This window comes from Chiloscyllium punctatum, chromosome 32, assembly GCF_047496795.1.
Source record: "Chiloscyllium punctatum isolate Juve2018m chromosome 32, sChiPun1.3, whole genome shotgun sequence".
In the NCBI taxonomy this organism is placed as follows: domain Eukaryota; kingdom Metazoa; phylum Chordata; class Chondrichthyes; order Orectolobiformes; family Hemiscylliidae; genus Chiloscyllium; species Chiloscyllium punctatum.
Window position 1 is genome coordinate 39976483 of NC_092770.1, and position 27934 is coordinate 40004416.

Here is a 27934-nt window from a genome sequence, read left to right on the forward strand (position 1 = left end):
AGGACATCAGTGCAAAGACTAAGCTGAAATATTTGCTAGCAATAACAAGTGGATGACCCATCTCAGCATCATTCACAGGTAGTCAGCACCACAGATAATAGCTAGAAAGAACTTAAGCCACTGCATACCACAAAGACTATGCTCCTAACAATATTCCAGCAATAGCACTTGAAGACTTGTACTCCAAAACCAGTCACACCTTAGCCAAACTCTTCCACCACAATGAGAACACTGGCATCAAACTGCTAATGTAGAAAATTGCCCAGGTACGTCTTGAGCACAAAAAACAGGACAAATCCAATCCACTTAATTGTCACCCCAGTCTACTTTTGATCATCAGCAAAGAAATGGAGGGGGTAATTGACAGTGCCTTCAAGCTGCACTTGCTCAGCAATAACCTATTCACATGCAATTAATTTGGGCTCCACCAGACCATTCAGTTCCTGACCTTATGATAGCCTTGGTTCAAACAGAGACAGAAGAGTTGAACACCTGAAGTGAGACATGTGTAACTACCTCTAGCATTAAGGGCACATTTGATAAAGTATGACATCAAGGCACCCCAGCTCAATGGGAATCAATGGAAAATCAGGGAGAAAGCCCTCCATTGTTTGTAGTCATGCCTAGCACACAGGAAAATGTTTGCAGTTATTAGTGGCCTATTATCTTAGTCACAGGACATCACTGCGTGAGTTCCTCAGGGTAGGGCTCTCCTCAGTCCAACGATCTTGAGCTGCTTCAGCAATGAACCTCCTTCCATCATAAGGGCAGAAACTGGGATGTCCACTGGTAATTGCACAATGTTCAGCACTGTTTGCAACTCTTCAAATACTGCAGCAGCCTGTATCTATTTCAAGAAAGAGTTGGGTAACATCCAGTCTGAGGCTGATAAGTGGCAAGTACCTATTCCACTACACAAATACGAGGTATTGAGCATCACCAATGAGAGAATTTAACCACCTTCCCTTGACAGTAAAGATAGCTATAAATAAAAGCCACATAACAACTCTTGCGTTCAGTACAGGATTGAACTAGGGATTGCATATGCCTAGATAAATGCAGCTCCAGCAACACAAGCAGCTTGATACCATCCAGGACAAAGCAGCAGAATTAAATGGCACTCTCTACATTACCTTCAGCATTTGCTTCCTTCACCACATACATATCATGGCAGCAGAGTTTATTAAACACAACATGCAACACATTGCAGTTCACCAAGGCTCTTCTGACGACAATTTCCAAACGTCCAACCTTTACCACTTTGAAGGACAAAGCCAGCAGACACCCAGGAGCACCAACACATTGTACATTATAAGTTTCCCTCCAAAACATATATCATCCTTACATAGAAATACATTCGCATTTTTTTCAACTGTTACTGGATTCAAATCTTTAAGCTCCCTTTCTAGCAGCACTATTGAAGTACATACATCCCAAGAGGATTGCAGTGGTTAAGAATGCAGCTCATCCCAGGTCCTTCTCAAGGCAATTAGATTTGGCAAGAAATGCTGACTCATTAACACCTATAACCATGAACAAGAAGTGAATTTAATCCCTCAAGAGTTCTACAACTTAGTCTAAACAGGTCAATTCTGGTTGACGGTGGATGAAAATACTTCAGCCTTACCTTTTGCACTGACATGCTGGAGGCCCCCATCATTAAGGATAAGGATACTTATGGAGCTTCCTTTTCCTGTTAGTTGTTTAATTGTCCAGCACTGTTCATGACTGGATACTTTGCTCTACTAAAATTGATTGTCAAAACAATGTTGATAAAAATTGTAAGAACTTATTGCTTCAGACTCACCATTTCCTTCGCCATTATATTCCAGACAATCTTCAAACATAACCTTCATATCAGCAACAAATTCTTCTTTCACGGTATATTGTTTTTCATTAAGTTTTCTTTCAATGGTGGATAGATCCATAGGTGTCTAAAATGTTAAACACAGTTTGACGTGGTTGTGAAAAATTGTTTAACAATACTGTATGCCAAGCAATGGCTGCTCAAGAGATTTCTTAAAAAAACGAACAAAAAAAGTTTTCTGGTTACGTATGAATTACTTGAATTTTCATAGCTAATCTCTCTGGTTTCAATTACATTTTGCTGCACTGTAGTTCGATAGTATGTATGGGTATTAAGAGTTCACCATAGCTTCACAATCAGAATTTAATTGAATGAAATGAGATCAATCCATTTCCTAGTGACAGAGGGCCGATAGCTTGAATGTGTTCCTTAAACAATATTAACTGACAACCATATTCAAAGTACATTGAATGACTAGAAGAGCAAATGGCAAAAATGTCAGGATTGCTGCAACAGCAGCTTTCTGAAATAGACAAGGAGGAGGCTGGAAGAACACAGCAAGCCAGGCAGCATCAGGAGGTGCAGAAGTCAATATTTCAGGTATTAGCCCTTTTTCAGGACTAGTCCTGATTGCTGTCGGGCTTACTGTGTTCTTCCAGCCTCCTGCTTGTCTACTTTGGATTGCAGCATTTGCAGTTTATTTGTCTCTAGCAATCTTCTGAAGACAGGTATATTGTACAGCAGAGTATTTATATCTAACAGTTCCAAACTTGAATGTGCTTCCTGATGACATGAGGTACTTAAAATGGAACTGTAACACACAAGCACTAACTTCCCTAACCTTTGAGATCAACAAAAGTGGTATCTTAATTAAAAATCAGATTCTGCTCATATTGATGCACAGAAATTCAGTTTAATGAGTGAATGTTTCCTATTTGCATGCCACTAGAGTTGGTCCAAAGTGACCAGCAGTTGCTCAATGCATAACATTAATCTATTATTACCAAAATAACATTAGAACTACTTTACTGCCTGCACTTGGAAATGAGTGATCCAAAGGAGACTAAGTTTTCCATGTAACAATTCAGCACATGTATTTCAAAACTGAATTTAATAGAAGACACCAGTTCAAATTTCCGTCTCTTTACTTATCATAGCAAAGGCAAACAAGGAAAATAACTGTTGACATTAATTCATAATAAGTAGATATAAGTGATCCCAGCTTTCTTCTAGAATCACTTAAGATATCGTGCCTAATCATCTCTACAAAAAACAAATCATATTCTTAATCTGTAATTCACTGTAAACCCATAAGTTACGGCAATAGCAGTTCTATTTTGGCATTGTCAATAATGCCTGGCTGATTTACTTTTTTTCTCATTTTTACCAAGACAATCCATCCAAAATACATTTTAATAATAAATACGGGATGCAACAAGAACAATATTCTTACTTCAATTATCTCGTAGTAATTTGGGGCATATGATTCATCTACAGGTTCAAGAAAGGGCCAAGAATCCTTGTGAGCTTTCACAGCATCTAGGACTTATAGAGGAAGAACACAATGAATCTCAACATACAATGTAAATAAGTTCCTACTTGTGAAAAGACACTCAAGTTATGTAAAATCAAACATCTTTGAAAAAAATTACTTGCTTACCTTTATACATAGCAATATAATCTTCATCGAGTTCAAATCTACAACAGAAGAGATTTAAAATGAATCAATAATTTACTTTCCTTTACCAATTAGGTTTCTCTAATTATGTTTGGTCTGCGATAAATTCTAATTTTAACATATATAACCCAATGCACACAAGAATGATTTTAAAAAGAAACTCCATTTAGAATAAAAATACACAGCACTTGTCGACACAATCTACTCCCATTACTGACATGCAGTAGATATTGCTTCTTGTTAATATATCCAAAATACCAAATCTACTCACAGAGTAGTACAACTAGGAACCAAATCACCATCAGAAGTCTGTGTATCAACAGTGGGCAGCGCTCTAGTGTACTTTGTAAAACTCGTAATTCTGAAGCACATTTTGTTACTTTACAGAAGTGCTAAATGCCAAATACATTCTATACTTCAAAACATTTGTTTTGATTGTAAATTATAACAGACACAAAGTGAAGAGAAATGAGCAATAGTATGAGATGGTTGGCAGTTAGAAGGAAGGTGGGGGGGGGGGGCAGTCTCAGATACAGTCACATAGATGGGCTAACTCCAGGAAAGGTAAGAGAGGTAAGCAGCTGGTGCAAGTGTCTTTTGTGGATATACCCATTTCAAACAGGTAGGGGGTGATGGATTCTCAGGGGAACATAGCACAAAGATTGGTATTGAGACTGGCTCTAATGCAACGAGGGGTACGTCGGGTTCCAACAGATCAATTATGTTAGGAGTTTCTCTAGTCCGAGGTACAGACAGACGTTTCTGTGGCCAGCAGCAAAGAAGCAGAATGGTGTGTTGCTTCCCTGGTGCCAGGATCAAGGATGTCTCAGAGAGGGTGCAGAATGTTCTCAAGGGGGAGAGGGGCCAGCAAGAGGTCATTGTGCACATTGAAACCAAGGACATAGGAAGGGAAAAGATTGAGATTCTGAAGAGAAATTTCAGAGTTAGGCAGAAATTTAAAAATGAGATCCTTGAGAGTAGTAATATCTGGATTACTCCCAGTGCTACAAGCTAGTGAGAGCAGGAATAGGAGGATAGAGCAGATGAATGCATGGCTGAGGAACTGGTGTATGGGAGATGGATTCACATTTTTTGATCATTGGAATCTCTTTTGGGGTAGAATTGACCTGTACAAGAAGGACGGATTGCACCTAAATTGGAAGGGGACTAATATACTGGCAGGGAGATTTGCTAGAGCTACTCGGGAGGATTTAAACTAGTAAGGTGGGGGCGCGGAGTTGGGGCCCATGGAGATAGTGAACAAGGAGATCAATTGGAGACTAGTACAGTTGAGAACAGAAGCGAGTCAAACAGTCAGGGCAGGCAGGGACAAGGTAGGACTAATAAATTAAACTGCATTTATTTCAATGCAAGGTGTTAACAGGGAAGGCAGATGAACTCAGGGCATGGTTAGGAACATGGGACTGGGATATCATAGCAGTTACAGAAACATGGCTCAGGGATGGGCAGGACTGGCAGCTTAATGTTCCAGGATACAAATGCTACAGGAAGGATAGAAAGGGAGGCAAGAGAGGTGGGGGAGTGGCATTTTTGATAAGGGATAGCATTACAGTTGTGCTGAGGGAGGATATTCCAGGAAATACATCCAGGGAAGTTATTTGGGTGGAACTGAGAACTAAGAAAGGGATGATAACCTTATGGGGATTGTATTATAGACCCCCCCCACCTGACAGAAATTGAGAAACAAACTCGTGAGGACATCTCAGCTATCTGTAAGAATAATAGGGTGGTTATGGTAGGGGATTTTAACTTTCCAAACATAGACTGGGACTGCAATAATGTTAAGGGTTTAGATGGAGAGGAATTTGTTAAGTGTGTACAAGACAATTTTCTGATTCAGTATGTGGATGTACCAACTAGAGAAGGTGCAAAACTTGACCTACTCTTGGGAAATAAGGCAGGGCAGGTGACTGAGGTGTCAGTGGGGGAGCACTTTGGGGCCAGCAACCATAATTCTATTCGTTTTAAAATAATGATGGAAAAGGATAGACCAGATCTAAAAGTTGAAGCTCTAAATTGGAGAAAGGCCAATTTTGACGGTATTAGGCAAGAACTTTCAAAAGCTGATTGGGGGCAGATGTTCACAGGTAAATGGATGGCTGGAAAATGGGAAGCCTTCAGAAATGAGATAACAAGAATCCAGAGACAGTATATTTCTGTTATGGTGAAAGGAAAGGCTGGTAGGTATAGGGAATGCTGGATGACGAAAGAAATTGAGGGTTTGGTTAAGAAAAAGGAGGAAGCATATGTAAGATATAGACAAGATAGATCGAGTGAATCCTTAGATGAGTATAAAGGAAATAGGCGGATACTTAAAAGGGAAATCAGGAGGGCAAAAAGAGGGCATGAGATAGCTTTGGCAAAAAGAATTAAGGAGAATCCAAAGAGTTTTTACAAATACATGAAGGACAAAAGGGTAACTAGGAAGAGAATAGGGCCCCTCAAAGATCAGCAAGGCGGCCTTTGTGTGGAGCCGCAGAAAATGGGGGAGATACTAAATGAGTATTTTGCATCAGTATTTACTGTAGAAAAGGATATGGAAGATATAGACTGTAGGGAAATAGATGGTGACATCTTGCAAAATGTCCAGATTACAGAGGAGGAAGTGCTGAATGTCTTGAAACGCGTAAAGGTGGATAAATCCCCAGGACCTGATCAGGTGTACCCGAGAACTCTGTCGGAAGCTAGAGAAGTGATTGCTGGGCCTCTTACTGAGATATTTGTATCATCGATAGTCACAGGTGAGGTGCCGGAAGGCTGGAGGTTGGCAAACGTGGTGCCACTGTTTAGGAAGGGTGATAAGGACAAGCCAGGGAACTATAGACCAGTGAGCCTGACCTCGGTGGTGGGCAAGTTTTTGGAGGGAATCCTGAGGGACAAGATGTACACGTATTTGGAAAGGCAAGGACTAATTAGGGATAGTTAACATGGCTTTGTGCATGCGAAATCATGTCTCACAAACTTGATTGAGTTTTTTGAAGAAGTAACAAAGAGGATTTACGAGGGCAGAGCAGAAGATGTGATCTATATGGACTTCAGTAAAGCGTTCGACAAGGTTCCCCATGGGAGACTGATTAGCAAGGTTAGATCTCATGGAATACAGGGAGAACTAGCCACTTGGATACAGAACTGGCTCAAAGGTAGAAGGCAGAGGGTGGTGGTGGAGGGGTGTTTTTCAGATTGGAGGCCTGTGACTAGTGGAGTGCCATACTTTTTGTCATTTACAGAAATGATTTGGATGTGAGTATAAAAAGTACAGTTAGTAAGTTTGCAGATGACACCAAAATTGGAGGTGTAATGGACAGCGAAGAAGGTTACCTCAGATTACAACAGGATCTTGACCAGATGGACCAATGGGCTGAGAAGTGGCAGATGGAGTTTAATTCAGATAAATGCGAGGTGCTGCATTTTGGGAAAGCAAGTCTTAGCAGGACTTATACACTTAATGGTAAGATTCTAGGGGGTGTTGCTGAACAAAGAGACCTTGGAGTGTAGGTTCATAACTCCTTGAAAGTGGAATTGCAGGTAGATAGGATAGTGAAGAAGGCATTTGGTATGCTTTCCTTTATTGGTCAGAGTATTGAGTACATGAGTTGGGAGGTCATGCTGCGGTTGTGCAGGGTTCAAAGTTTGTGAGACGATTTGTAGCTCGGGTGCTCGTTGTTGTGGTTCTGTTCGCCAAGCTGGGAATTTGTGTTGCAGACGTTTCGTCCCCTGTCTAGGTGACATCCTCAGTGCTTGGGAGCCTCATGTGAAGCGCTTCTGTGATGTTTCCTCCGGCATTTATAGTGGTTTGAATCTGCCGCTTCCATTGTCAGTTCCAGCTGTCCGTTGCAGTGGTCGGTATATTGGGCCCAGGACAGCTGGAACTGACAACCGAAAGCGGCAGATTCAAACTACTATAAATGCCGGAGGAAACATCACAGAAGCGCTTCACATGAGGCTCCCAAGCACTGAGGATGTCACCTAGACAGGGGACGAAATGTCTGCAACACAAATTCCCAGCTCGGCGAACAAAACCACAACAACGGCTGTACAGGATATTGGTTAGGCCACTGTTGGAATATTGCATGCAATTCTGGTCTCCTTCCTATCGGAAAGATGTAGTGAAACTTGAAAGACTTCAGAAAAGATTTACAAGGATGTTGCCAGGGTTAGAGGATTTGAGCTATAGGGAGAGGCTAAACAGGCTGGGGCTGGTTTCCCTGGAGCATCGGAGGCTGAGGGGTGACCTTATAGAGGTTTACAAAATTATGAGGGGCATGGATAGGGTAAATAGGCAAAGTCTTTTCCCTGGGGTCAGGGAGTCCAGAATTAGAGGGCATAGGTTTAGGGTGAGAGGGGAAAGATATAAAAGAGACCTACGGGGCAACTGTTTCACACAGAGGTGGTCCGTGTATGGAATGAGCTGCCAGAAAAATTGTTGGAGGCTGGTACAATTGCAACATTTAAGAGGCATTTCAATGGGTATATGGATAGGAAGAGTTTGGAGGGATATGGACCGGGTGCTGGCAGGTAGGACTAGATTGGGTTGGGATATCTGGTCAGCATGGACGTATTGGACCGAAGGGTCTGTTTCCATGCTGTACATCTCTTTGACTCTATGAGAAGCAGAAGAGTGTTTAAATGATGAAACATTCAGGAAGTTGACCTCTAAATGCACAATGCTATTTTGTTGTGGAGAATGAACATAGCTTTGCTCAAATGGTAAACTTATTAACTGTGCACTTTTAATTTGGAACTTCACCTGTTGGGGGCTGATTTGGGAAATTATATACATGGTTAGAATTTGAAACATGCTACCACAACATGTAATGTAATAGTATAGATGCCTATAAGAGTAAGTTAGATAATTACATGAGGGAGAAAGAAATGGAAAGATATTGTGATAAGATTAGGTTAAGTTAATTGAAATAAGGCTCACGTACAACATACTGAAACCATCACAGACGAGTTGACTTAAAATGGGTAAATATTGCAAATTGTATATAATGAATAGAAACTGTAGTGTCGTTCCTGACTGGCGAGGCTTCTCGTCAGAAACATACAAATGTAATATTTCTATCTCAGCTTTTCGCATAAAGTATAATTTAAAATTCTATTAGTCTGGTGGACTTTACTCATGCTGTTAAGTAGTAGCTGAAAGGCAACTGTTTTGAATGTTAATATTAAAACATTATACTGGAGATGCAATTCCCTTTTTGTCTACAACCAGAAACTAAAGGCATGGTTGAATTCTCATTGATGAGAAAGCATGGCTGCCATATGGCTTCCACCCTCATGTGCATAATAATTCCTTTAATTCAATTTGAAGAACCATGCAATTCTCTCTCTCATTTAATTATCAGTCTCATAAATATCATCCAGATGGGGTTTTCCAGCTTGATTCCATTAACCATTAAACAACTTCTTCCACGTTAAGGCTTTACGTAAATGTTATTATCTTTTGCTATTTTCATGAAGAATCAGTGACTCTATATAAGACAAACTCAGCTTTCACTATCCACCTGCCCAAGAAAATACATACAAGTCTTTTGTCTTCTTATCTTTCTTTTTAGGGAACAGTGGTTCAAGGTTCAAAAGTTCAGGAGGCAATTCTTTTCCCTGAGATAGTAACCAGGCTCGCTCTTCTCTCATCTTCCTTCTTTTAGCACGGCCTGTAGATAAAGCAGCAAATTTATATTTACAACATTTGAAAAGTTTAGGAATGTGCAAGCCTGCCTTGGGAGATAGATGCACCTTCAGCTTAAAGATCAAAATAACTAAACAAAAATAACCTATTTACTTGAAAATCAAATTATAACATTGGAATATGAATGGCAAGATCTTTCAAAAACAGAAACTAATTGTTGAAATTTCCATCTGGAGATGTTACAGATTTTCAATAACTCAAGAGACAAAATGGATGAATTTGGACATTAGATGTACATTGTCTCATTTCAGATTGGTGATCATTAAAGAATAAAATATACAACACATTTTTCAACTTTCTTGAATACCCTTATTCCATGCCAACTTAATTATTTACTATTGTTAGCATTGTACTGAAACTTTAGATTAGTGTTAGCATTCCTATATCAGGGTAAAAGCTGTAGGTTGCCTGAAAGTTCTAGTAACTATAGACAGGAGAGCCAACCCTGAATTATAGATTTGCATTCAGTGGCATATTTGTATCAGGTGGGCATGGGTGCCATCCTCATCTTATGCTGACAATCCCACAAAACTCTCCCACCACGTGGAAATAATCATATTATTCTCAGAATAAACATTGTTACGATAGGGGTGCACTTTAGAGTTTGTGATTTTGTCAATTTGCCTGTGTCCCACTACTACATCAGGGCTAATGTAGGGCAGAGCACAAAGGTACAAAAACAACATCTTATTCTCCAAGCTCAAAGTCATCCACATAAACAAACTTTGCCAAAATCTCTTTTATTTCAATCAAGAGCTAACATGTATCCAACAACATTCTTTACTTTTGGGCAGTGCTGCGTAATTATGGGCAGAAACCAGCAACAGTCTGGTGGCTGCATTCCTGCTTCATGAACCACTCACTGCAACTTCTCTATTGCTTGTCATTCCAGATTTTATACCTTCTACAGCTTTGACTCTTTCTTCAAACTCCCTCCTCCTCTCTTCTTCCATGAGTTGCTCTTGTTCCTTTTTCTGCACAGCCAATAGTAGTTGACGTTCTGCTTCCTCTTCTCTTCGTTTCTGTTCTTCTACCTTTGCAATTGCAGACATTTTTTCCTGAAATATGCATTAGTACCTAATTGGCTTTTATATCAGCAACAGGGCATCATTACATAAGATTTCTCTTTGATATGTTTTTCTCTGAAAGTTTAGGTAGACCAAAATATAGCAGAGTAGAATTATGCTTCACATGTGATTATGATGTTGAGCTAAATTGCAATCAAAATTGTGTTGTTTAGCTCAGTTCTACATATAGGTGAAAATAATTTGCATAATTGGAAACGTAAAACATTTGGTGAATTGAAGCTATAGTACAGCATAACAAAACACATGGTTTGTTTTTCTTCCCTTTGCACTTAAAGATATTCCTTGATATATTTAAAAGTGGCAGCCTGATAGAATGTTCTTAAAGCAGCTGAAAATTATTATTTTCGCCAAAAATAAGCATTTTTAAAGGTGTCCAATCATTCAACTAAGTAAAACCATGTAAGTCAATAAATGTGATTTCAAAACAAAATATTCTGAATTACTGATGAGTACTGGTCAGTTTCTTATTAAAGCTTTTTCAAATGACTACGAGTGCCTGTGTGCCTAGGAATATGAAAGCCATGCAAACAGCGTTTTTGAGTCATGGTGGAAACTTTCAATTTTGACCGGGGGACGGGCCAGCTTTGTTGGGTGGATCTGATATGGGCAAATTAAAACTCAAATTATTGTAAAACATGAATGCCAATAGTTTTGGGCATAGCTCACCAACTTTCAAAGTTCTCTGATCTTTTGGATAGCTTTGCTCAATTCCACCCCAATGTGCTGATATTGCTAGTGTTAAACAGGGACGAACTCTAAGCTGTACTTTAGCAAAGTAACTATAGTCAGCTGTATTCCAAAAACACTTCTTTTGATTTAGTCTGTGTACTGATTTTTGCACACAATCTAGGGAAATCTATAGTGCTAAGGGAAGCTATCTGATTGAGATAGATTCCTGGACTGAAGTTAATTGCATCAGAAATTCCCTCAGGCTTTCGATTTCTTTAAAAAAGTAATACCTATCCATGTATTTAGAGGTTGTTGCTAAAGCTAACTAGTTGCTCTGCAAGTCATGTGTGAAAAGCTTAAAGTACCAGAATGGAGTGAAGCCTACCATTTATACATTCTCTATCCAAAAGGGCAAAATTGATTAACATCATTGCCTGCCTTGTGAGAAAGAATTCTTCTGTTGCTTCTAGAAATTGGTCTCCATCTCCAAGCGAAAAAGGAATATACCTTAGGACTGCTTCTGTAATGTTCAGTTTCCTACTTATAATGAGAGTACTTTGCAGTTGACCAAAAAATTGAGTGAAAGCTTAACTGGGAAGTTTTACCCTTTGTAACATTTCCAAAACAATTTGAAGTACAATTTAAGTATTGTGTTTCCTCTATTGAACAATTGAAAAGAGTTATGCATTCCACTTTTGAGAGTAAAGAGCACCATTAAGAAGCTATGCATGTCTCCAGTATTCAATGTTGCAGTAAACTGTCAAAGGTTTATCTGGGAACATATGAGACGTGTGTAAGGCTGTATTTCAGTTCCAAGGAGAGGTTTAAATTCCTCCTCAGTAGCTGACCTCAGTTACTGATGGATTGGTTTTCGCTGAATTGAGCATCTCAGTTGAAATCTTTGGCTGTACTTAGCATACATGGAGGCATTCCAGCACTCCTTTAAAGAAACAGTTAAATTAATTGCGCCAAATGATTAAATATCAAACAACTTCAAAGGTATCTGTAAGAATTTATGACTGCTTTGACAAGCAAATCATGTCTTTCCCTTCATTGTTATCCCTGAACACACGTGCAGAAATACTGCGGTTGCACACCATTTAAGGTACATGTGAGACTTGCTCAGTGAAGAAAAACTACTCTTTTGCCGCAAACCCAAAAAATTTTGGAACAAGTCACCACATACACCACATTTGAGTAATTTCCAATTTACACCATTTATTTGGATGCATTTAATGTAATAGATTCAGCTGCAAACAAATCTGTTGGTGATAGTGGTTAATAGTTCCAGTTTGCAATATAATGAGGCTTTTCTCCAGTTCCTCCTGAAAAAAAGCTTAAATAATTCTAAGTTCATACATGACATTGATACACAAGGACTTTTCACTCACTCTTCTAGAAGCTGATGATTCTTTGCTTGGGCACAGTCCCAGGTAATTGCCTTTCTCCAGAGCTTTTATTAAGAGTTTGGAATTAAGATTCTGACATCGATTGTCCAAAAAAAAAATCTAGTCAACTAATGTCCTTTAGGGAAAGAAACTGCCATTCTTACCTGATCCAGCTTACATATGACTCCAGACCCACAGCAATGCGTTTGGACGCTTAACTGCCCTGTGGGCAACTAGGAATGGATAATAAATGCTGGCCTAGCCAGTGATGCCCTCATCCACAGAATGAATTTTAAAAAAAGCACTTCCAATAGAGACTACTAGTTAGGAACCCGCTAACTATATATAAATTACATAAACTGTAACAACTTGAAACAAAGCCAGAGTCGTCTTAGTCTCAATGACTGTCGCTCATTCAACTGATCCAAAACAATACAATAATGAATGTTGCTGATACCCAAATCAACAAAATAACTGGATGAAATGATGCAATACTTGTGTGGTTAACCATTTAGTTCAAAAGAGCCAGTATTATTGTTCACATTACTGAGTTTCCAATCTCAGGCAGATCCTCGTTGCATGATGCAAGCTGAGACTGGATATTTCCCCACAGGTCGGGAAGAGAAAAAAAATCAGAGGCAATTCTATTACTGAACAAGTTTCACACATCCCTTAAATGATTGCGCAACTGCATTATTTCTGCATGTGTGTTCAGGGGTAACAATGAAGGAAAAGACTTATTTTGTTTGTCAAAGCAGTCTTAAATTCTTCCAGGTATTTTTGAAATTGTTTGATATTTAATCATTTGATACAATTAATTTAACTGTTTCTTTAAAAGGAGTGCTGGAATCCAGAATGCCTCCAAGATCATCATGTATGCTAAATACCATTGTAGATTTCAAATGAAATGCTCAATTCAATGAAAACTCATTTATCAGTTGCTGAGATCAGCGACTGAAGAGGAATGTAAATCCCAGAGAGTTTTATGAGCGTTAATAGAATGACCAAGTTTAGCTTCAAAACTGATATTTTGAAACCTGATCTGCTTTACCTCTTCCTCCTGCTGCAACCGTTTTAGGGTCAGGCGGTCAGAAATTCTCCTGGGAGCCATTTCAGACAGCTTCTTCTGCAGCTGTTTCTCCTGGAAATGAAAGCAAGAGGGGTCAGAGGTCTAACACACAGCTATTACAGACAGCCTGTTAATGACCATGCTTGGCACTGCTATAACCCCCTTTCGGATACAGACCTGATAGATTGATCACAGACTATATTCTGATACTTGTCAGTCATCGTAAACTAATCATTACAACTTTTGATTTCCGCTTGCCCTGCTGGGTCAATCCAACTCACTATTTTGTTTTTATATGAAGCCATTACCATGATGCTACCCATCACTCCAAAACTCAGCCAATCATTCTTATAAAAATAAATCAACTTCTCACAAAAAAACAGGGTGATTTTGATATGCATGGGTGCTGCACAACAACAACTCAATCCATATCTGCCATGAGTAGTATGTTAGTAATAAATCAGATGATTTAATGTACTAAGATTTTGGCATGAGATGAAGTGAGGAGGAGTGTTCTGACTGCTAAGGTTAATAATTCTGCAAGTAGAAAAATAACGGAGTTCAAATAATAAGGCAGAGTTCTGTGGGCTAAACATACCCAAGGCTCAATCATCAATCTTTACAAAGTGACTGAATGAGAGTTCGAATACAGTAGCAACCATTCTCAGCACTCCTGCATTAGGGAAATGAACACTGACCTGTTTCCAATTATTATCCTGTGATCTTTGTCAGTTCATGTTTGGCCTCAGATTGAATTGGCCTTGACTGCCCCTGAGCAGATTCCTAGAATTGACCATGCCCCACACTGCAGACAGTTAGACAACCCTGACTGCTGAGTGGCCAGATCCCTAACTGATCTACACGTAGTTCTCTGAACTGGTTGCACTGGACTTCCAAGACTGAGCACAATCCATTGCTGAGAGTGTTGTGATAAGTAAACCCTAACCCTGAACCAGGTTGGATGACCAGAGGAATAAATGGTGAGCTGGAGTCCCCAAGTACCTGCTCTGACGTCCATGTCAGGAATAGTTACCATTTAGCTTCAATGTAGTGAGTGGGTGAATGGGAAACTGCATAAAAATGAGGCAAGATGACTAACAAAGAGATGCTAATGCAAAAAAAGGGAAAGAAAATAGGCCTATCACCTTTTCCTCCCCAGCTGTATAAAACTTGGTAAGTTTTTGCTTTTTGCTTTTGCTTTTGCCTTTTGCTTTCGATGCTGAGGATCTCTTTTCTGCCAATCTCACTCAATTTTCCCAAATTATGCCCCATTGCCTGTGTCAAAAGTTGAGAAGATTCTACCTACTAATTTCTTCCTCTTAATTAACATCCTAGTCACAGGTTGTGAGTTTGCTCGCTGACCTGGAAGGTTTGTTTTCATTTGTTTCGCCACCATGCTAGATAACATCATCAGTGAGTCTCCAGGCAAGCACTGGTGTTCTATTCCACTTTGTATTTGTGCATCTTGGTCTGTTACAGTAGGTGATATCATTTCCAGTTCTTGTTCTCAGAAGTTGGTAAATGGGGTCCAAACCGATGCGTTTATTGATGGAACCACAACCACCTGATGAACGGGCTGCGCTCCGAAAGCTATTGTGCTTCCAATTAAACCTGTTGGACTATAACCTGGTGTTGTGTGATTTTTAACTTTATTGATGGAGTTCCGGTTTGAGGGCTTGGAATTTGATTTAGACCACATTTACCAACCTCTGAAAAAAAAGATCCAGAAATGATATCACCCACCTTAACAGACCAAGTCGCATAAATAGAAAGCAGGACTGTACACCAGCTTCACCAGAGGCTCACTGATGATGTTACCTAGCATAGTGACGAAACGTCTGAAAACAAATCTTCCAGCTCAGCAAGCAAATTTATAACTTGAACTTCAACTGAACCAGAAGTCTTCTCAATAATGATGTTCTAGTTACATCTGCTGTTCTTTATAATCTGAGCAACCACTCATCTTTGCGTAATTGTATACTTTTGCTTTAAATTGGATGGTTCCCCTAACTTTAGTTAAGTAGGGATATTGTGTCATCCCTTTGGAATTTTTCTTTACAACACAAATACATTTACCTTGATTATTCCGAGTATCCCTTTGTACACATTTGACATTTCTGTCTTGATCAATCCCGTAGTCTACTAACCCCATTCACTTCACCTAGGTCAGCTTTCTTGCCCTTATGTAGGTTTGGCATAGAAGTCTTAGACACACTTTTCTTTTTAAGCTGGATTAAGATTCAATCATGTTATTACCTAGAACACCCTTCACTCTGACATCATTAGTTATTCCTGTCTCATTACATGATGGAGTCTAATATAAACCTGCTGTTTGACTGTGTTACTCAAAGGATCTCTATCTAAAGCATTCTATGGAATCCTTTTCCATGCCACCATTCCCAACTTGATTCATCCAGTTAAAAACATATACTAAAATCACACACATTATTGCCATTCCTTTTGCATAACTGTCCAATATTTCCTTTTAGTTACCTTACTTTCATCCTATATTGTAATTACTGTTAACGGGTCTGTAAACCACTCCCACTAGTGACTTCTTTCCTTTACTATTCCTCACCTCCAAACAAACTACTACGATATTCTGATCTCCTAATCCAAGGTCATCCTTAACCAAAGAGTCAATGTCATCTTTAATTAATGATGTTACCCCCCCATCTTTATTTGGCTTCGTATTCTGCTTTAATGTCATATGCCTCTCAATATTCAGGACTCAATTCTGGTTATTCTGCAACTATGTCCCTGTAGTGGCTATCAGATCATATTTATTTACTTGGAAGTGCACCAGTGTGAATGCTCTGTACATTCAGGTACATATTCTTTAGTTTTGTCTCTTTGCTATATATGTAAGCCTATTTTGATTATTAATGTATTCTTATTTTTCCCTGCCATTCTCTGATTATTGCTCTTCTGCCTTGACTCACCCTTAATTTGCCACATCTACGCAAGCTTGATCCCTCATCTGTAACTATTTCAAGTCTCTCTCTACTTTCCTATCTTTGTGGCTCACTCACTCAAACACCAGCAAGGTTCAGGTGTAGATCAGCCCAACTGCACAGATCCCCTCTCCTGGATACTGTTATCCAGTTCTTGTGAACTGGAACTCAATTCTCTCAAAACAATCTGAATCATTTTTAAAAAATCATTCCTGAGATGTAGATATTGCTGGCTGGATGAAGTCAGAATGGGAAGTGGGTTCAAGGAGAACTTGAAGGTGTTGGTCTTCCCAAATATTGGCAACACTGTCAGTATAAATGGTAGTGGTCCTGGATTTCAAAGGTACGATCTAAGCAGCCTTGGTGAATTTCTGCTGTGCATTTTGAAGATGTTTTACTTTGCTGCTACTGAGCATCAGTAGTGGAGGACTCAATACCTTTGATCTGCTCTTGTACCCTTATCCCAGTTGGCAATAAATCTTAGAGATCAACTTGGGGTGTATATGGTTGAATGTTGCTTCTGCTTTTCAGGTGTAAAGCCAGCTAAATGCCCAATTTATTACTGGGTATCCTGCAGCTAATACTAGCCAGAGTCAAAAAGTGGAATGCCTTCTTGACCTGACCATCTTTCTTCCCACACATCCACTCCATCCACAACACCGACCTTACACAATCATCTCCTACCCGCATCCACCTATTGCCATCACTCATCCCCCAGCTCCCCCTCACCCCCGCTACTTATCTCACATTCCACTTCTCCTGCCACATTCCTAACGAAGGGCTAATGCCCAAACATTGACTCTCCTGCTCTTTGGATGCTGCTTGACCTGCTGTGCTTTTTCTAGTGCCACACTTTTCGACTCGGACTCTCCAGCATCTGTAGTCCTCATTTTCTTCTAATATTAGCCAGTCATGTGGGTCATTCTAGTTGGTGCATGTGTTACCTTTTGAATTATGCAATTAATATAATGTATGCAACTCGGCCACTGTAGGTCTTGACAGAAAATATAATGGTTTATGGCCTGGTTGAGGTTCGAGTTAATAATCTTGCCTAACTTTTCTAAGTCCATTTGAGTGTTGGTTTGCTCAGCTTTATTGAAATCATAATTTGAGATGGGTTTCTTACATGAGTGCTCTTTCAATACTCAAAATATTAATATTTTAAAAGTACTTTTCAATCTAGAAATGGATCAAGAACCAAACCAACATTCTTGGACAGAAAGTCAAGTATTTCTGGAAGCTAATTGAAAACAAATAAAGGTTTTGTTTAGTAAGCTACACTATTCACTAAACATGCTTTTCAACATATTTCAAAAGATCACTTGAATTTTCACTTAATTAAATGGTGGAATGACTTTGCATCATTGCTTCTTAACCATCTTTTGCCACCAGCCCCCAACTTTGCCTAAACAAAACATTCTTAATATGCTGAGTCAAGCAAAGTGATATTTGCATCTTCCATAATTTCTAAACACCATCACTACTTTTTAACCCATAGCAAGGCTGGAAACTGAAGGTTTAGATAGCAAGATATAATTGGTAAGTGCCCCCAACTGGAAGCCCTTTTGAGCGCTGCAGCTAAATTATCCAGGCAACAGGTAATTTGAGGAAACTCATCAACTGACACCAGTGGAGTTGAACCAAGATCTGAACTGTGATCAAACAGGTTAATATAGCATTTACTCATTCTGCTATTAAGGCAGCTCAAGAGCAATAATCAAATTCTCCTTTATAGACATTTGCTTTAAATTACATTTGTTCAAATACCTTCTGTGCAATCTTGAGAGCTGACCGATTATTACAAGGGAGAGTACAGTTAATCACACCCTTAATACTTATTTAAGCACCAGTGTTTCACTACAGGATGCAGATTGCGAAGACACTGCAGAAAAAGTGACAGTAACACTGGGATGGCTGCTTCCACAAGTTATAGTGCTATCCACAGTCACATTATCATATTCACTAAATTGATTATTATCCATTAAACAAGAGTTTTTTTGGTATATAACTGAACGTACATTTAATATTATGTGCTTTGAAAACGTTTATTCTAATTTTCCAATGGAGAAAACATCTTTAAGTTGCAATTTCTCCTGTTAAATGAAACAGAAGATTTCATGAAACTTTACATATTTTGTATTATTCAAGGTAAATTCTGGAGCACTGCCATGAAGTGCTAGATTGTCAACAAACCTTATGAGCAATCATATTGCAAATTTCGGGAAGGAAGTCTTCAGTGAGAGTTGCATGCAGCTGTCTTTCTTTAATAGAAGTGTTTGTCTGGAGGCCTTCTGTTAATTTCCTCCATTCCTCCTCAGTCTGACACACTAGCTCCCAAGTGCCACAACTTCCAGGCATTTTCAATGGATCTGGAAGGCAAATCTCAAACAATATAGTCCAACAAACACACCATGTTAAAATAGCCATCCAATACATCTGATTCTTTCTGATTTGGAGGAGGAAGCAGAGCTTGCATATTGCAGATCAACGACAACAAATCCTGGAGGATACCAAAATGCATAATTCAAGATGATTAATATATCTTACTTAAATTCTCAGCCATATGTATTCTATGTCCTGAAGACCCTCCCACTAGAGTATGCAGAGGAACCTATGACACACTTTTCCGTTGTGCCCCACTGTATTATCTACCACCCTGTCAAATAGTATGACTTATCAGTCCTAGACGCAGAAGGACTTGGAGTGCCTATTCAGTGTTGGAGCTGATTTCCTTGAATTCTACGAGCAGTAATTACTGTTTTATAAGCTGTTGCATTGTTTTGGAACTTTTGGGGGGGAAAAGATCAAAACAACAGCACTTTAAAAAGGAGGAAGACAAATAAAGGGCAGTGACTCATGAGCAGTGATTCAAACGGAGATAGAAACCGACACTGCTATCTGACCCAGCAGTAACCTATACAGCTGCTGCCTTTGCTGTCTGTTTTCGACTATCTCTGGAGCTCATTCTAAGAAAAATAAACAAATGGCAAAATTCACAGCTGACCTTGGAGAAACCTCTGCATGGAAGCTCACAGCAGGGGAGCAGCTAAGCAGCTTTTTAAAATGTAACCATTCTGCTTTTCTTTTGGTAAATTTACAATAGTGAGTAGAGCATTTTCTGTCTGGCTATGTTGTTATTGAAATCTATCTCTTAATTAAACTTTAAAAATATAAAAAGGTAAGTACTAAGCTAGCTTGTAGCACTGTTCTTAGAGCAGTAACACTGCTATTTTCTGGGTCTGTATATTGTTAAGGTGCAAAGATGGCCTTTAGGAGAGTGATGTGCTCTTTCTGTTGGATGTGGGAGATTAAAGAGAGTTTCCATGTTACTGATGATTATGTCTGCAGGAAGCGTGTTTGCTTGAGAATCATATTGGATCGCAAGGATCAATTAGAGCTGCAGTTAGAGGCAACAAGGAAGTTACAGGAGCTGGGCGTTATGATGGATGGAGGTTGCAGGGAGAAGATAAACCACAGTCAGGTAAATGGGTGACCTCCAGGAAAGGTAGGAGAGGGAGGCAGGGAGTGCAGGAGTCTCCTGTGGCTCTCCCCATTCCAAACAAGTATGCTGCTTTGGAAAATGTAGAGGGTGATGGCTTTCTCAAGGAGTCTCAAGGAATGTAGCACTGACAGCCAGGTTTCTGGTGTTGACACTAGCTCTAATGTAATGAGGGATACTTCAGGTTCCAATCTCTCCAGCTGGAGGCACAGACAGGCAATTCTGGGGACGACAGTGAGACATCGGAATGTTGAATCCCTGGAGCCAAGATCAAAGATATCTTGGAGAGAGTGCAGAATATTCTCCAAGGGGAGAGGGACCAGCCAGACGTCATTGTTCACATTGGAACTAATGACATAGGAAGTTAGGCAGGAATTTAAAAAGCAGGCCCTCGAAGGTAGTATTATCTGGATTAATCCTGGTGGCATGAGCTAGAGAGGGTAAAAATGGAGGACAGAGCACATGAATATGTGGTTGAGGAACTGGTGCAGGGGAGAAGGATTCACATTTTTGGATCATAGGAATCTCTTCTGGGGTAGAGGTGACCTGTATAAGAACAGATTGCACCTGAATTGGGAAGGTGACTAATTTACTGACAGGTAGGTTTGCTAGAGCTGCTCGGGAAGATTTAATTTGGTTGTAGGGGTGCTGAGAGATAGTAGTGATCAGTCTGAAACTGGTACAGTTGGGGGAAAAAAAAAGAGTAGATCTAACAGACAGGGCAGGTAGGAACGAAGTAGAGAATGAGCTAGGACTGATATATTAAACTGCATTTATTTCAATGCAAGAGGCCTAACAGGGAAGGCAGTTGAACTCAGGGCATGGCTAGGAACATGGGACTGGGATATCACAGAAATTACAGAGACATAGTTCAAGGATGGAAAGGACTGGTAGCTTAATGTTCCAGGGTATAGATGCTATAGGAAGGACTGAAAGGGGGGCATGAGAGGAGGACGATTGGTGTTTCCGATTAGCGATAACATTATGGATGTACTAGGGAGGATATTCCTGGGAATACATTCAGGGAAGTTATTTGGGTGGAACTGAGAAATAGGGAAGGGATGATCACCTTATTGGGATTGTACTACAGACCCACCAATAGTCAGCAGGAAATTAAGAAACAAATTTGTAAGGAGATCTCGGTTACCTGTAAGAATAATAGGGTGGTTATGGTAGGGGATTTTAACTTTCCAAACATATACTGGGACTGCCTTAGAGTTAAGGATTTAGATGGAGAGGAATTTGTTAAGTGTGTACAAGAAAATGTTCTGATTCAGTATGTGGATGTACCTAGGAGAGAAGGTGCAAAACTTGACCCACTCTTGGAAAATAAGGCTGGGCAGGTGACTGAGGTATCAATGGGGGGAGCACTAAGTATAATTCTATTAGCTTTAAAATAGTGATGGAAAAGGATAGATGGGATCTAAAAGTTAACGTTCTAAATTGGAGGAAGGCCAGTTTTGATGGTATTAGGCAAGAACTTTCAAAAGTTAATTGGGGGCAGATGTTTGCACCTAGAGGGACGGTTGGAAAATGGGAAGCCTTCAAAAATGAGATAACAAGAGGCTGGAGACTGTATGTTCCTGTAAGGGTGAAGGGCAAGGTTGGTAGGTGTAGGGAATGCTTGGTGACTAGAGGTTTTGGTTAAGAATAAGAAAGAATAAGAAAGGTGTAGACAGCAGAAATCGAGTGATTTCCGACAACAGTATAAAAGCAGTAGCAGTATACTTAAGAGAGAAAACAGAGTAGGACAAAAAGGGGACATGAGATAGCTTCGCTAAATAGAGCGAAGGAGAATCCACAGAGATTTTATAAATACATAAAAGACAAAATGGTAACGAGGGAGAGAACAGGGCCCCTTAAGATTCAGCAAAGCCACCTCACAGAAGATGGAGGAGATAGTAAACGAGTATTTTGCATCAGTGTTTACTATGGAGAAGGACATGGAAGATATTGAATGTGGGGAAATAAATAGCAACATCTTGAAAAATGCCCATAATACAGAAGAGTTGGTGCTGGACATCTTAGGATGTATAAAGGTGGATAAATCCCCAGGACATGATCAGGTGTACGCTACAACTCTGTGCGAAGCTAAGGAAGTAATTGCTGGGCCTCTTGCTGAGATATTTGTATCATCGATAGCCACAGGCAAGGTGCCAGAAAATTGGAGGTTGGCTAACGTGGTGCCACTGTTTAAGAATGGTGGTAAGGAAAAGCCAGGGAACTACAGACCAGTAAGCCTGACATTGTTGGTGGGCAAGTTGTTGGAGAGAATCCTGAGGGACAGGATTTACCTGTATTTGGAAAGGCAATGATTGATTAGGGATAGTCAACATGGCTTTGTGTGTGGGAAATTGTGTCTCACCAACTTGATTGAGTTTTTTGAAGAAGTAACAAGACGATTGATGAGGGCACAGTGGTGGACGTGATCTATATGGACTTCAGTAAGGCGTTCGACAGATACTTTATGATAGACTGGTTAGCAAGATTAGATCACAGAGAATAGAGGGAAAACTAGCTATTTGGATACCGAACTGGCTCAAAGATGGAAAGCCGTGGGTGGTGATGGAAGGGTTGCTTTTCAGATTGGAGGCCTGTGAACAATGGTTTGCCAGAAGGTTCGGTGCTGTGCCCACTGCTTTTCGCCATTCATAAAAATGATTTGGATGTGAACAAAGTAGGTATGGTAAATAAGTTTACAGATGATAACAAAATTGGAGGTGCAGTGGACAGCGAAGGTTACCTCAGGGTACATTGGGATCTTGATCAGATGGCCAATGGGCCAAGAAGTGGCAGATAGAGGTTAATTTAGATAAATGAGAGATGCTGCAGTTTGGAAAGGAAAATCAAGGCAGGGCTTGTACACTTAATGCTCAGGTCCTGGGGAGTGAACAAAGAGACCTTGGAGTGCAGGTAGATAGGATAGTGAAGACCGCGTTTGATATGCTTGCCTTTATTGGTCAGTGTATTGAGTATAGGAGTTGGGAAATCATGTTGTGGCTGTACAGGGCATTGGCTAGACTACTTTTGGAATTCTGTGTACAATTCTGGTGTCCCTGCTTTAGGAAGAATGCTGTGAAACTTGAAAGGGTTCAGAAAAGATTTACAAAGGATGTGCCACAGTTGGAGGGTTTGAGCTATAGGGACAGGCTGAATAGACTTGGGCTATTTTCCCTGGAGCGTCACAGGCTGAGTGATGACCTTATATAGAGGTTTCTTAAATCATGGTTTTGGGGAGGGGAGGAGGTGCAGAGAAAGAGGAGTGTGGATAGGTAAATAAGCAAAGTCTTTTCCCTGGGGTGGGTGAGTCCAAAACTACAGGGCATAGGTTTAAGGTGAGAGGGGAAAGATTTAAAAGGAACCTGAGGGGCAACTTTTTCATGCAGCCGGTGGTGTATGTATGGAATGAGCTGCCACAGGAAGTGGTGGAGGCTGGTACAATTACAACATTTAAAAGATCTGGATGGGTATATGAATAGGAAGGGTTTAGAGGGATATGGGCCAAATGCTGACACTTGGGACTAAATTTAGTTAGGAGATCTGGTTGGAATGGACGAGTTGGACCGAAGGGTCTGTTTCTCTCCTGTAGATCTCAATGACTCTATATTCTCTGAGATTCATATTAGGTATGAGTTCCTTCCCTTTTTAAAAAAAAGAACATAGCACAACATGAAACGAAAAACTTACTTTGATGATGCTCACTGAAAGAGTACCATTTGCATCTCTACAATTCTGATATAGGAGCCAGCGAGAGACTAAGAATAGAATTTGGTGTCACTTTCCCTGCTCTTTACAGTTCCAAAATAATGTCAGATTGGATCCTTAAGGTAATTGTGCAAAATAAGGTATGTTGCAGGATGACAACAATTTTTTAATCATCTGGCATTATTTCAATTGTATCTAGGACAGTGGGGAGGAAACAAATATCTTTTGTTCAGATATTCTAGTTCCTAGGATGCACAATGGCACAAAGGATGATATAGTGATTCCAGCATCATTTTCTAGAGATTTTGCAGTGTAAAAACATGGTTTGACGATCTCTATTTAAACAGGAGTTAGAGGTTGTTGGGGTTCCCTGGTACAGTGAAGCATTAATTATTCCCTCCCATTTCTGTTCCACCTGAAGGTGTACAATGTTCACAGAACATGCAGTACGTCAGGATTCCAGTTAAAGCAATAAAAAAGGTCATGTTGTGAGCCAATTTTTATTCTTCATCCATCAGTTCATGCTAAAATTTGTCGTGGTATTCAATTCTAAATTCAAAACTAAATTTTCCATGCTATCTTACATATGAACTGGGAGGAATAGTAGGCATTCAGCCTGCTCAGTAATTCAATAAGATTACAGCTGATCTAATTGCTACCTCAAATCTATATACTCACCTAGCCTGATAACCTTTCACACTAGCTTAACAAGAATATACCAATCGCTGTCTTAAAAATATTGCAGGATTCTGTTTCAACCACCTTTTTGAGGAAGAAAGGCCCAAACACCCAGGACCCTCACTACACCTTTTACTCTTCCAAAGTCCAGCAGGACAAGAGCCTGCTTGTACAACCGTTCCTAATAAGGCAACCTGCTCATTTTAGGTATTAGTCTCATAAACCTTCTCTGAATTGCCTCCAATTCATTTACATCCTCCCTTAAATAAGGAGACCAATACTGTGTACATTACTCCAGATGCCACTGTACCAGTACCCTTTATAACTTTAGCATTACCTTCACAGTTTTATATTCAATTCTTCTTGTGATAAATAATGATATTCAATTAGCTTCCCCAATTATAGGCTGTATACATACAATAATCTTTTGCAAATTGTGTGCGAGAACACCCAGATCCCTCTGCATCTCAGTTTGCAATCTGTCAATATTTAAAAACTGCCTTTTATTTCTTCCTGTCAAAATGAAAATTTTCATATTTCCCATATTATATTCCACACACATCTTTGCCCACTCAATCTATCGACAGGCAGTCCGTAGGTTCTGAATTGTTTCAATTCTCAAGTAAGTTCTTAAGTTGCTTTGTATGCAAATTGGGGCACAATATAGGACAATATAACATAGCAATTCATAAATACTGGGAAATGTTCATATGTTGGATCTTTAGAATTAATATTAGTACACCTCTATATGGGACCTCATCCATAAGTCAAGCACTTGTAAATCGAGGATCCCCTTTACATGTTTTTGAAGCCTCCTTGTATCTCCTTCATAACTTACTCTTCCTATTAATCTTTGTGTCATCATCTTAATTATTCTCAGGGTGTTCATAACAGTAAAAGCATCAGTGCAATATCTATTATGAAATATGCATTGTGATAATAGACACAAAGATAAAAATATTGTTCCCTTACCACAACTTTTGCATTCTTGTCGGGAATCTTCGATAGGAGGCACTTCTCGGGTTACAATCGTGGATTCACTGTAAAATACCATTCAGTAACTTGAAAAACTATTTGCCTTCATTTATGTCATTATACTATATTATTCACCAGACTTCCCATAGGGAAGATGTCCTCTTTTCACTGTTTGCTACAAAATTATAAACAAGTATGAAATGCTCAATCACAAAGGAAAATAAACCTTTATCTCCATATAACATTCCACTTAGATGCCTTCCAATGTGTGGATGGGTGATGGGACAGTATATGGGTAAAGGTCATCGTAGATATAAACTCAAACAATACCCAAGAGTATCATTCTTATTCCTGAACGATGAGGGCACACTAAGGTAGAATGCAATAAAAACTTGAGTTAGAAAGAGAGATGGAAATAAACAGATACCTAGAAAAGATAACACGATAGAAGAGAGAAAAAAAAGGGGAGAAAAATTATAGATATGCAATGCAACAGTAGGGAGGAAAAGTGTGTTTTAGAAAAGCTTAGTTTCAGGAATCAGGATTTAAGAACCTTAATTTAGTGATATCAATTATTAAAATTGTATCCATTTTGAATTAGAAAGATGTGCAATGCTGATGAATTCCAGCCTTAATGCACAGCCTTGAACACGAAGTAGCAACTGCAATAAATGCTGGAAGTTCCCTCCTCAGAATCAGAAACAAATCCTCTTCTGCTCTATCAAATGTACTTAAAGGATCCAAAGTCAAGTTTAAAGGAGGACCAAAAGAATGAGTTCTTCTAGTATTGTTGATAATTCTTTTCCTGAACTAACATTAGCAATCAAAACAAAGAGTAGGAGTAGGTCATCTGGCCCTTCGAGCCTGCTCGAGCAGTCAATATGGTCATGGCCAATCCTCTATCTCAATGAAATATTTTCAATTTCTCTCAACAATTTTTGATATCTAAACATTTATCAATCTCTTTCTTAAGCATATCCAGTGACTCAGCTTCTGCAGCCTTCTGTGATAACAAATTCCAGAGGTTGACCACCCTGAGTCAAGAAATGTTTCCTCATCTCAGCCCTAAATGCCCAACCCTGTTTCCTGAAACTTGGACTTCTAGCTCTAGATAACCCAAGTCAGGGAAAACATCCTCACAGCATTTAGTCTTTTTAGCTCTGCTAAATCAGATCAATCAGATTTCTTCTCATTTTTCAAAACTCTAGTAAATACAGGTTTTGTAGAACCAAACAAAATATTTGGTCATTTATTTTATGACAATTTTTTAAGGCCAGGATGTTGTCCAGGTCTTTCTGCAAATCAGCACAGATTACTTCACAATTGGATTTTTGTGAATGGTGCTAAACATTGAGCAATCATTAGGGGTGTATTCCATACAAAGGAAGACAGCAACAACATACATTAAGCCATTAACAAGTTGACAAATCAGCATGCAATTGGTATATGAACTTCAGCATAAATAATTGCGTTTGGTATATTTTGGTAGAAAGAATAATGCGGTCAAAGATTTCCTGAAAGTAAGTGTCTAAGATCAGGTAGGGTGCAGAACGATCTCAGATTACAAATACACAAATCACTACAATGATGTTAAAAATCACACAACACTAGTTTATAGACCAAGTGGTTTATTTACGTCGATAATGATGTCAGACTAAAAGACTTAGTCTGTCAGGGAAGTTTGAAAAGGCTGGGGCTCTTTCCTTTAGAGAAAGGGAGACTTGAGGGATGACCTGGTAGTGATCTTTAATACAGAGAAACCTTGATTATCCGAAGGACATGGATATGGAGTATTTCATTTGGTTAATTAATTCTGGATAATCGAATGCTGCATAACATAGTTTAGCTGAGCATTGGAACATTGCGATCTTGCCTGATAATCCAATATTCAAATAATCGAATGCCAGATAATTGAGATTCCTGTACTGTGGAAAGAATTCATAGACGAATAATATTTTTTCCTCACTTGCCAGCAAGAACTGAACTAACGGTCATATATACAAGATGATCACTATGACATCTAATGGAAAATTTAGGAGAAACCATTTACTCAGTAGTTAGAATGTTGAGTAGTTCAGGCTAACAACATAGATGCATGCAGTGGGGAAGCTAGATGAATACAGGATTAGAAGAGGCTTATGCGGAGCATATCAACATAGGTCCATTGGACTGAATAGCCTGTGTGCTATTAGATACTGTATAATATTAGATATCCTACTTCACTTGCAATGTAACTATTTACTTTCAGTGGTTATCAAATTTTACTAAAAAAATAATTTTTGATTTGATATCTTTTTAAAGAGCTTAAAAATGTGTTGCTGGAAAAGTGCAGCAGGTCAGGCAGCATCCAAGGAGAAGGAGAATCGACGTTTCGGGCTTAAGCCCTTCTTCAGGAATCATGCCCGAATCATGCTTCAGGCTTATGCCCGAAAAGTCAATTCTCCTTCTCCTTGGATGCTGCCTGACCTGCTGTGTTTTTCCAGCAACACATTTTTAAGCTCTGATCTCAAGCATCTGCAGTCCTCACTTTCTCCTATCTTTTTTAAGAGCCATGATACCTTCTGCTAAGTGACACCTAGGATAATGTGGTGTATAACTATTTTGACATAACCAATATAATATTGCTATAATCGCCAGTTTTCTCACAAGGTGCCATGTTAGGGTGGTCTTGGGGTGAGAATCCTAGAATCACTACAGTGTGGAAAAAGGCC

General features: G+C 39.4%; 1 protein-coding gene across 2 annotated transcripts in view; it reads right to left on the reverse strand.

The window, feature by feature from the left end:
* LOC140458085 (chromatin remodeling regulator CECR2-like) overlaps positions 1 to 27934 on the reverse strand; it is a 140723-nt gene that overhangs the window by 35789 nt on the left and 77000 nt on the right. For both annotated transcript variants that reach the window (XM_072552143.1, XM_072552142.1), the window contains exons 6-13: positions 25221 to 25288; positions 18560 to 18735; positions 13395 to 13484; positions 10100 to 10256; positions 9034 to 9163; positions 3468 to 3505; positions 3261 to 3352; positions 1808 to 1934 (exon numbers count right to left, since the gene is read on the reverse strand). In XM_072552143.1, coding sequence (XP_072408244.1) covers positions 1808 to 1934; positions 3261 to 3352; positions 3468 to 3505; positions 9034 to 9163; positions 10100 to 10256; positions 13395 to 13484; positions 18560 to 18735; positions 25221 to 25288 — 878 coding nt within the window. The remainder of the gene's footprint in view (positions 1 to 1807; positions 1935 to 3260; positions 3353 to 3467; positions 3506 to 9033; positions 9164 to 10099; positions 10257 to 13394; positions 13485 to 18559; positions 18736 to 25220; positions 25289 to 27934) is intronic.